Raw genomic sequence first — 9,940 nt, 5'->3', positions numbered from 1 at the left:
GCGGCGGCAGCGCCTCGGGCAAGACCACGGTGGCGACTCGGATCATCGAGGCACTGGACGTGCCCTGGGTCGTGCTTCTCTCCATGGACTCCTTCTACAAGGTAAGGGTGGGGACCCGGGAGTTCGGCGCGGTGCTGAGCGGTGCTGGGGCTCGGGGGTCCGGTGCGGCCCTGGGCAGTTCTGGTGCCAGGAGTCCAGCGCAGCGCTGAGTGGTGCCAATGCCTGGGGGTTGCACAGTGCTCAGGGATCCAGCGTGGCACTGAGTGGTGCCAATGCCTGGGGGTTGCACAGTGCTCAGGGATCCAGCGTGGCACTGAGTGGTGCCAATGCCTGGGGGTTGCACAGTGCTCAGGGATCCAGCGTGGCACTGAGTGGTGCCAATGCCTGGGGGTTGCACAGTGCTCAGGGATCCAGCGTGGCACTGAGTGGTGCCAATGCCTGGGGGTTGCACAGTGCTCAGGGATCCAGCGTGGCACTGAGTGGTGCCAATGCCTGGGGGTTGCACAGTGCTCAGGGATCCAGCGTGGCACTGAGTGGTGCCAATGCCTGGGGGTTGCACAGTGCTCAGGGATCCAGCGTGGCACTGAGTGGTGCCAATGCCTGGGGGTTGCACAGTGCTCAGGGATCCAGCGTGGCACTGAGTGGTGCTGATGCCTGCAGGTGCTGGATGAGGGACAGCAGGCGCTGGCAGCCCGCAGCGACTACAACTTTGACCACCCCGATGCCTTCGACTTTGAGCTGCTCATCAGTGTCCTGCGCAAGCTGAAGAAGGGCAAGAGCGTGAAGGTGCCGGTGTATGACTTCACCACGCACAGCCGGCGCCGTGAGTGGGTGGGTGCCTCAGGGCCGGGCTGGGCCTGGGGGTCAGAGCCCCAGGAAGGGGAGCACCTCTGGGAGCTGGGAGAGTAAGGCAGGGAGGGGCTGGGGATCATCAGATGTGGGGGGTTCGTTTTAGGCTCATACCAGAGGTGTAGAGGCGGCAGGAGCATGGGAATGGATCTCAGAACAGGCCAGCACAGAGTTCAGGGAGTGGCTCAGTGTGGAGGAAGGATGAGAGCTGGGGGGAAGGTGTTGGGCAGAGGTTTGGGGGCTGGAGCCAGGCTCAGAGTCCATGCTCAGCTGGAGTGTGGTGCGCAGGTGCGAACAAGGGCCTCGAGAGGTTGGGTGGTGCAGGACGATTATGGGGAGCCCCACCACACTGGTGAGAGTCTGGGGGTGTCAGGGAGTGTCTGTGCTGGTGCTGCTGCGGCATGCGAGGAGGGCAGGACGAGCACAGCTCCTGTCTGCCTGCAGAAAACGGTGTATGGGGCCAATGTCATCGTGTTCGAAGGGATCCTGGCCTTTGCCAACAAGGAGCTGCTCAAGGTATTGCTGCCTGAGGCAGCCACTGGCCCAGCTCCATGCTGACCTGGAGGGGACCTGTGGAGATGGGACGGGTGCTCGCCCTGTGTGCCACTGCAGTGGTGGGGGCTGTGGAGGGAGAGGTCACCACGCTCGCTGGCAGAACACCCCGTGCCAGAGGCACAGGGGAAGTGACGCTGGGTGCCGCGGCTGGACGGCCGAGGGGAGCAAGGCAGGGTTGCATAGGGGTGCTCACCCCTCCCAGTTTTCCAGCTCCTGGACATGAAAGTGTTTGTGGACACGGACTCTGACATCCGGCTGGTGCGGCGGCTGCAGCGCGACATCATGGAGCGCGGGCGGGACGTCGCGGGGGTCATCAAGCAGTACAACAAGTTTGTGAAGCCGGCGTTTGAACAGTACATCGAGCCCACCGTGCAGGTCGCCGACATCGTGGTGCCCAGGGGTGAGGCCAGAGCTGATCCCGCCATTGAGAATGGGTGTCTTGGGGCAGGGGTAGGTCAGCATCCGTCCCACCTGGCTCCTCTGCTCCCCTCTCAGGTGGGGAAAACTTTGTGGCGCTGGACCTCATCGTGCAGCACGTGCACAGCCAGCTGGAGAAGGTGAGCCGGGGCGAGGATCAGGAGAGTCCTGCACGTAGAGGGCAGGATGGGGCTGTGCACAGCCCTGTGCTCCTGGAGCAGCGGGGGGGCTCGGTGTCACCTCTCTCTTCTCAAAAGGCCTCAGCGTGGCTCTGGGGGCAGCAGAGGTGAGAGGCGGGCACTGGGGAGGAGGGTGGGAGCTGGCCGGGCTGCCCACGATGGCTGTGCTGGCCTGTGAGTGACTGACTGGGTGTCCTTGTGTCCTTCTGTGCCGCGCCGATGATCGTTCCACCGCCCAGCGTGAGATCACGGTCAGGTACGTGGGTCCTGCCGCCACAGAAGAGCTGGTTCTGGGCTGGGGTGGGGGGCTGCCGGCACCCGCTGGATCCTGAGTCCTGCTGCCTCCCCATCACCACTGGCAGACCTTTGCTCTGGTGCCCCAGTGTAGCTGCTCCTCCCCGATGCTGCAGTGGCTGCTCTCAGCTCCCTGGGACTCGTGTGGCCGCAGCTGCGGGCTCTGTGTGACCCGTCCCACACTGTGCCTGATGTATGTGGCCAGCTCTCCACCCTGCTCCATCCCTGTCTGGAGTGGGGCTCCTGCCCCGAGTGCTGGGTTATCCTGGGCTGTTCACTTTTGCAGGAGAAGTGCCCTGCGTGCTCCATGTTCCGTGGGAGTTCGTGTCCTCTCTCAGTGGGACAGCCCTTGTCCCTTGCACAGCCTGGTCCCAGGGTGTGTGGGATGGTCCTGCCCCTGCAGAGCTGCTGCTTCTCACGCTGGCTGAGGCCAGTGCTGTGGAGGCTGCAGCAGCAGCGTGTGTGGTCTGGGAGATTGGCCCTGGTCTGTCTCTCTGGTACCTGGTACCAGACGTGGGTCATTCCTCAGGATCCAGACAGGAAGGCCATGTGCTTCCTGGTGACCAGCCTGTGTAGAGGGGTCTCTTGGAGCCTTCCTTCAGCGAGGCCGTGTCCCTCCAAGGGCCCAGCGTGGTGGCTCTGCTTGTGCTGCACGGCTCTGACCCCCTTTCTCTCGCAGGGCAGCCCTGGCCTCTGCTCACCAAGGGCAGCCGCTGCCGAAGACGCTGAGTGTCCTGGAGAGCACACCACAGGTGCGGGGCATGCACACCATCATCAGGTACGTCCCTGCCCCTCCTCCAGCCTGTTGAGTGCTGTCACACCACAAGGCCTGGCGAGAATTTTCCTCCTCTCTGCCACGGGATGTCAGTTGAGGGTGTGGGCCTGGAGCAGAACAGCTGAATGGAACTGGCCCTGGCCCACAGGCACTTCTCTGGTGACAAGACCTTGGCACATCTACCTTGGGTGATGCCTGACCCAAGGGCTGCCTTTTCCTACAGAGAGAGGGGACCGATTGGCTCTTTCCTCACTGGAGCACGGGATGGTGGCACAGGGCAAGATGCCTCCTGCCCCTCTCCCAGGGCACTTGAGTTTACAGCTAGCTTAGAGAAGGAATCTGGGCTGCTGCTTCCATGACTTCACCACTCCCTTGATCTTTTCATTCCTCTCTGATGCTCCTTTTGTCCAGGTGACAGTAGTGCTATTGCAGGGTCAAGGGCTGGGTCCCCTGGAACCCCTGAGGGATTCCTTGTTGTGGCTGCAGAATCTGGCAGTCCCTGTGTGTGTTTCTGCATAGCAGAGAGGGAATACTGAGCTCAGCTGGGCCCTCCTGTGCCTGTGCATGCTGTGGTGGTATGGCACTTGTGTGTGGGTTTGGAACCCCGTGTCCTTATCAGAGATCTGGAGGGGATTGAGTGCACCTTCGTACATTCACAGATGAGACCAAGATGAGAATGAGTGTGGATCTGCTGAAGGGTGGGAAGGCCCTGCAGAGGGATCTGGACAGGCTGGATTGATTGGCTAAAACCAGTGGTGTGAGGGTCAACAAGGCCAAGTGCCAGATCCTGCCCTTAGGTCACCATAACACCATGGAATGCTCCAGGCTGGGACAGAGGGGCTGGAAAGCTGGAAAAGGCCCTGGGGGTGTTGGTGACAGTGGCTGGACAAGATCCTGGGTGGGCCCAGGTGGGCAAGAGGCCAATGGCCCCGGGGCTGTGCCAGCACTGCTGTGGCAGCAGGGCTGTGCCCTCCCTGTGCTGGCACTGCTGGGGCACCTCCAGTGCTGGGGCAGCTCTGGGACCTCAGACAGGACACACATGGAGGGGCTGGAGCGTGGGCAGGGAAGGGAAGGGAGCTGGGAAGGGGTTGGAGCAGCAGGAGCAGCTGAGGGAGCTGGGGGGGCTCAGCCTGGAGAAAAGGAGGCTCAGGGGGGACCTTCTGGCTCTGCAACCCCCTGACAGGAGGGGGGAGCTGGGGGGGTATCAGGCTCTGCTCCCAGGGAACAAGGGACAGGAGGAGAGGAAACAGCCTCAAGCTGTGCCAGGGAAGGGTTAGGTTGGATATAGGGAACAATTCCTTCATGGAAAGGGCTGTCCAGCCCTAGCACAGCTGCCCAGGGCTGTGGTGGAGTCCCCAACCTTGCAAGGATTTAAAAGCCATGTGGATGTGGCACTTGGGGGCATGCATTAGTGGTAGCCTTGGCAGTGCTGGGGGAGCATTTGGACTTGATGGTCTCAGAGAGATCTTCCAACCCAAACAATTTATGCTCTTGTGATTCTTACGGCCATGTGCAGGCTGGGCACCGCCTTGTACATTCCTCTCCCTGCTCCTCCCTCCTGAGGAAGTGCAGGCTCCGAGGTGGGTCACGGCAGTAAAACAGGTGATGTGGCACTGCAGGCTGTGCCAGGCACAGCCCTTTGCCAGGGCCCACGTCCCTCCCCCAGGCTGTGCCTCTGCCTTGTGCCACAAGTGCCTGATGACCTTAATCTGCTGAGGCTCAGGGCTGTGCTGAGCTGCTGGGGGGGTTGGGCTGTTCCTGGGACCTGCAGCACCACTGGCCTCGAGTTCCTGTGCCGATGCCATGTGGGAGCGGGGTTGAGGGTGGTGGGCTGAGCCCCTTGCAGATGGTAACTGAGAAAGGCTGTGTTTCTGAGGGGTGTCAATTTGGCCTGTCAGCTGCCTCCTTAGATCCTGCTGGGGCTGGGGCAATGCCGTTCCCAAATCCCTGAGCCAAGGAGCTCTGCTGGGAGAAGTGCCTGTGTTAGGGGACAGGGAGGCAGCTCATGTGAGACTTGTCAGCACTTGCTGGCTTCTGCATGACTTGGGCACAGTGTAGGGCTGTGCCTGGTCTCCATGTGGGACCCTCTGCTCCCAAGCTGCTGCTCTCACCTGCTGCCCTTCTCCCAGTCTCCCAGGGAGCTCCAGGCTGGCGGGGACCAAACACACCTTTTGCCACACTTCCTGCAGCTCTGTGCTCAAGGTTACTGCGTCCCAGCAGATCTGGCTCTTGTCTTTATGCATCAAATCAGACAGTGGTTTGGGTGGGAGGGACCTTTAAGGGATCCCTAGTCCAGCCCTTGCCATGGGCAGGGAACCTTCCACTAGACCAGGTTCCAGCTGCCACGGTGCCACTGGCCCCACTCACAGTGCTCGTGGAGTGCTGCTGCTCCCACCAGCTCAGCCTTTCCGAGTGCCCTGGTATCCCAAACCCGGGGCCTGGATCACTGCAGAGTTGTGAGCCAGGATTCCCCTCCCTCCTTTTCCCATCCTGCCTTTCCCAGTGCATCTCCCTGGGACGCAGCCGGTCGATCCTGGCGTGCCAGGCTGCTGCCAGCCGGCACCGTTCCCTGTGGTTCCACACTAGAGGCTACTCGTGCTCCACCCGTCTGTCTGCTGGGAGGGTGCTGGTGGCAGCAGATGAGCATCACCACAGCAGATCCAGGCTGGCATCCTGGGGGAAGTGCTTTCCAGAGCGATTTTCTGTTGTTGTGGAGGGGCGGAAACTGAAAATGAGCCTCACACTAGAATAGCTGCACAGTCTGAGTCATGAGGCTGAGGATGGATGGGGTACGAAGGATGCAGTGACAGGACAAGGGGGAATTGCTTCCCACTGCCAGAGGGTAGGGTTAGATGGGATTTTGAGAAGGAATTCTTCCCTGTGAGGGTGGTGAGGCCCTGGCACAGGTTGCCCAGAGAAGCTGTGGTTGCTCCATCCTTGGAAGTGTTCAAGGCCAGGTTGGATGGGACTTGGAGCAACCTGGGATAGTGGAAGGTGTCACTGCCCATGGCAGGGGGCTGGGGCAAGGTGACCTTTAAGGTCCCTCCTGACCCATACCATTCTGGGACTCTGTAGCCCATCCGTGCCCAGGTTTCCCAGTGCCCAGCTGTGCCAGTTGGCTCTTGGCTGCGGAGAATCCTGTTTGTGAGTGGAGCCATTTCAAACTCCAGGCAGATGCTCCCGATCCCTCTAGGCCATCCAGCACCCTCCTGCTGTCTCCTGAGCATGCTGGGGAAGGCTGAGGTCCTCAGGAGTGCCAGCTGTGGTGCTGCTGTGCCCAGCTGTGGGCTCCCATGTGCCACAGTTCTTGTGCCCCCTCCACAGGTGGGAGCAGTGCGTGCCCTCAGTGGGTGAGTGGACTGTTGTTGGGACAGTGGTGTCCCCTTTGGGAATGCTCTGCCACCTGAGGAGGCGGGATGGCAGCAGTGGTGGAGTGATCCTGGTCCCCTGCTGCTGCCGGGGTGTCTGGCTGCCCTCCCTCACACGCCCCTTCCCCCTGTGTCACCGAAGCTGCTTGTGCCCTGTATGAGGAGAATTTTCATGGTTGTGCCTCCACAGGAAAAGCAGCATGGTGGGGCCAGGGGTGCTCCCCCATGCCCAGAGGAACCTGGCTCTGCAGGAGCACTATGGGTCCCGTCCCACCCAGTCGGGGCTGGCGCAGCCGGTGCGGGGCTTGGCGGGGGCAGCTGCCTGGGACAGGACAGGCTGCTGTGGAGGCAGGGCAGCTGCCAGGCTCGTGCTGCTCTCGAGCTGCTGTGGGTGTGTGTGTGGGTGCAGCCCATCCGTGAGTGCATGCTGACAGCCCGTGCTGGGAGCTGTAGGCAGGGCGCCTGTTCCTTCCAGACCAGAAGTTATATTCCGCCTTCCCTGAGGGTGCCAGCTATGCCTGGGGATTTGGGAATGTCTGTGTCCATGGGCTGCTGTGGTCGCTGCAGGTGCTTGCCCATGAGTGTCCCCAGAATGGCTGCAGGAACACCCAGGGACAGCAGTGAGTGTTGATCCTCCTCTGGGCGCCTCGGTGGGGCTGTCTGTCAGCCGGCAAGGTGTGAGAAGCAGCAGATGATGTCTTAAAATGCAGACTAAAAATATTCAATATCCTTCTGCCTTTTCTGGAGTGTTGCCAGCTCCACCTCTTCCATCTGGGAACAAGCACATGTCTGTGGAGCTCCTTTGTCCTCACGTTCCCCTCAAGGCTGGTAGCCAGAGCGCTCCCAGTAGGAAAAGCAAGTCACTTTTCCTCTGCCCTGGGGTCAATGCCCTGCACACAGGGCTGACTTTACCCCTCCCGAGGGAGGGGACAGGTTTCCTGGGAATTGCAGCTCTGTGGCAGCTTTGTTCTAGTTCATTTTTTTTCCACTGTCCTCAGCTCATCAGGGCTGTGAGGAGGGCATGCCGGGTATTTCGGAATCACCTGGTTCGTTGGCAGTGCTTTATCTCTGACTTAGTACACAGAGGGAGGGGCTGGGGATATGTTCAACCTTTTCCCGTCATCCAGCACGCTGGCCATGGTGCACTCTGGTCTCTTCCACGGTGGGGTCCTGATCCATCCTGGCTCTGTTCCTGTTCCCCCCTGGGCTCCCCAGCACTCACCTATTGTCCTGCTCCTGAGTTTCTGCTGCCCCAGGACTGCTGGTGCTGCCTGACCTGCTCCCACCCCCCGTTCTCTCCCAGCTCTCTCCACTGTCTGCAGACAGTGTTGTGTCCCCCTCCCAGGGGAATTGAGCCCCTCTCTTACTGTGTGGTCCCATCTAAGACAACAGCCAAGGCCTCTGAGTCCTGAAATGCTGGTGATCACTGACTATGTCACGCCGAGAGTGCTCTGGTTCCCACAGACTGGGACTGCTCTCTCTGATGGATGGCCTCTGGAGCCCTGCATGTCATCTGCAGGGAAATAGTGGTGGCTCTGCTCTCATCTGATGTGTGTCCTCCCTCCCAGGAACAAGGACACAACCAGGGATGAATTCATCTTCTACTCCAAGCGCCTGATGCGGCTGCTGATTGAACATGCCCTGTCCTTCCTGCCACTGAAGGTGAGTGGCTGCTCTTGGGTGCAGCCACAGCCCCATCCCCGTCCCCTCTCCTGAGCCCCTGGGCCACGAGGCCTGGCTTCCCCCACACTCCCTTGTGCTCCCCTTTCTGCAGTCGGTCACTGTGGAGACGCCCCAGGGCACGACGTACGAGGGGAAGCGGTTCCACAGGCAGCGGGTGAGACCCGGTCCCAGGCCCTGCTCCCCACGAGCAAACGTCTGCCCCGGGCCAGGTCAGCACGCGCTGGGAGCGCCCAGCACATGTGTCCCTGCCCCTTCCCCAGATCACTGGCGTGTCCATCCTGCGAGCGGGAGAGACCATGGAACAAGCCCTGATCGCCGTCTGCAAACGTCTGCCCCGGGCCAGGTCAGCACGCGCTGGGAGCGCCCGGCACATGTGTCCCTGCCCCTTCCCCAGATCACCGGCGTGTCCATCCTGCGAGCGGGAGAGACCATGGAACAAGCCCTGACCGCCGTCTGCAAGGACATCCGCCTGGGCAAGATCCTCATCCAGACCAACCTGGACACGGGAGAGCCCGAGGTGAGCCCCGCTGCACCCCGGCACAGGCCATGCAGCGCCAGCGGGTCACCGACCGCCCCTCCTTCCCTCCCCAGCTCCACTACCTGCGCCTGCCCAAGGAGATCAGCGAGGACTACGTCATCCTCATGGACAGCACCGTATCCACGGGGGCTGCGGCCATGATGGCCGTGCGTGTCCTGCTGGTGAGGGGCCGGGGTGGCGGTGTGGGGATGTGGGACCCTCTGTGCCCAGCCAGGCTCTCAGAGCTCCGTGTGCCGCAGGACCACGACGTGCAGGAGGACAGGATCTTCCTGCTGTCACTGCTGATGGCAGAGATGGGGGTGCACTCCGTGGCCTATGCCTTTCCCCGTGTCCGCATCATCACCACTGCTGTGGACAAGCGAGTCAACGAGGAGTTCCACATCATCCCGGGCATCGGTGAGGGGGACAGGGGTGTGCTGTGCCTCACAGCCAGGCCCAGCACCCTTGGGGGGACTCCCACGGCCACACTGAGGGGGCTCTGGTGGAGATTGCAGTGGGGCCGGTGCTGCCATCGCCTCACTCTGTCCCCTCCTCCTCCAGGTAACTTTGGGGACAGATACTTCGGAACCGATGGCCCCTCGGGCTGGTGTGAGAGTGACGGCGTGAACTGCTGAGCTGGTCAGCCGTGGGGCCACTGGCCAGGCTGGCTGCAGGGCTGGCCCCCACCCCTGCCCCCCGGAGGGGCTCCATCCTGCCAGCCTGTGCCCACCTGGCAGCCCCCAGCTCTCAGGACCTGCAGAACAAGCCCCTTGCTGCCAGCCTCCCTCCACCCCAAAGGACCAATCCTCCCCAGGGAGGAGAAGGAGGAGGAGGAGGAGGAGGGATGGCCTCATGCAGCCCAGGGAGAGGGGACATTTCAGCACATTCCTTGCCATCTGAGCCCTGCCTCTGGGGCCCTGGCCAGCCGTGCCTCCAGAGGGAGTGGTGGTCTCCCCACAGCTGTGCCTGAGGGGCTGCTTACCCTCTCCCCAGGGGAGGAGGGGGACAGGGCCTGGTACCCACTGGGCACTGGGCGAGCTTTGTGCCTGGAATCCGTATTTATTTGTATTTATTGTGGGTAGCCGCAGGTTCCAGCAGGACCCCCGACATCAGGGACTGGGACCTCATGTTCCCACTGTCTCCCCGCCGATCCACACTCCATGCCTGCCAGTCCGCACTCCGTCCCCACCCTGTGGCCCCGGGAGTAGCGGGGTTGGCATCTAGCTGCTCTCCCGGTGGTGGCCCAGCCCCGGTGCGCAGAGCGGAGCCGCTGTCCCCGGGGGCGGTGAGGCGTCCCGGTGCT

The 9,940-nt window shown here is 61.9% G+C and overlaps 1 protein-coding gene across 1 annotated transcript; it reads left to right on the top strand.

The window, feature by feature from the left end:
- Positions 1–6: 6 nt before the first annotated feature.
- On the top strand, positions 7–9,923 carry LOC103767281 (uridine-cytidine kinase-like 1). Its single transcript, XM_029958017.1, has 13 exons — positions 7–101; positions 661–831; positions 1,294–1,365; positions 1,615–1,804; positions 1,900–1,961; positions 2,240–2,256; positions 2,974–3,072; positions 8,006–8,099; positions 8,212–8,274; positions 8,515–8,637; positions 8,712–8,819; positions 8,898–9,054; positions 9,199–9,923. The coding sequence occupies exons 1-13, from the start codon at positions 84–86 to the stop codon at positions 9,270–9,272; spliced, it is 1,248 nt and encodes a 415-aa protein (XP_029813877.1). The 5' UTR covers positions 7–83; the 3' UTR covers positions 9,273–9,923.
- Positions 9,924–9,940: the final 17 nt, after the last annotated feature.

Source organism: Manacus vitellinus, unplaced genomic scaffold, assembly GCF_001715985.3.
Source record: "Manacus vitellinus isolate BGI_N305 unplaced genomic scaffold, ASM171598v3 scaffold_135_pilon, whole genome shotgun sequence".
Classification (NCBI taxonomy): Eukaryota; Metazoa; Chordata; class Aves; order Passeriformes; family Pipridae; genus Manacus; species Manacus vitellinus.
The sequence above is the reverse complement of the archived record's forward strand: the minus strand, read 5'-3'. Positions and strand labels throughout refer to the sequence as shown.

Bases quoted from the DNA above. Each gene is read 5' to 3' on its own strand.
- LOC103767281 (XM_029958017.1), top strand. The intron at 8,100-8,211 runs GTGAGTGGCTGC...CCCTTTCTGCAG, and splicing joins TGTCCTTCCTGCCACTGAAG to TCGGTCACTGTGGAGACGCC. The intron at 8,820-8,897 runs GTGAGGGGCCGG...CGTGTGCCGCAG, and splicing joins TGGCCGTGCGTGTCCTGCTG to GACCACGACGTGCAGGAGGA.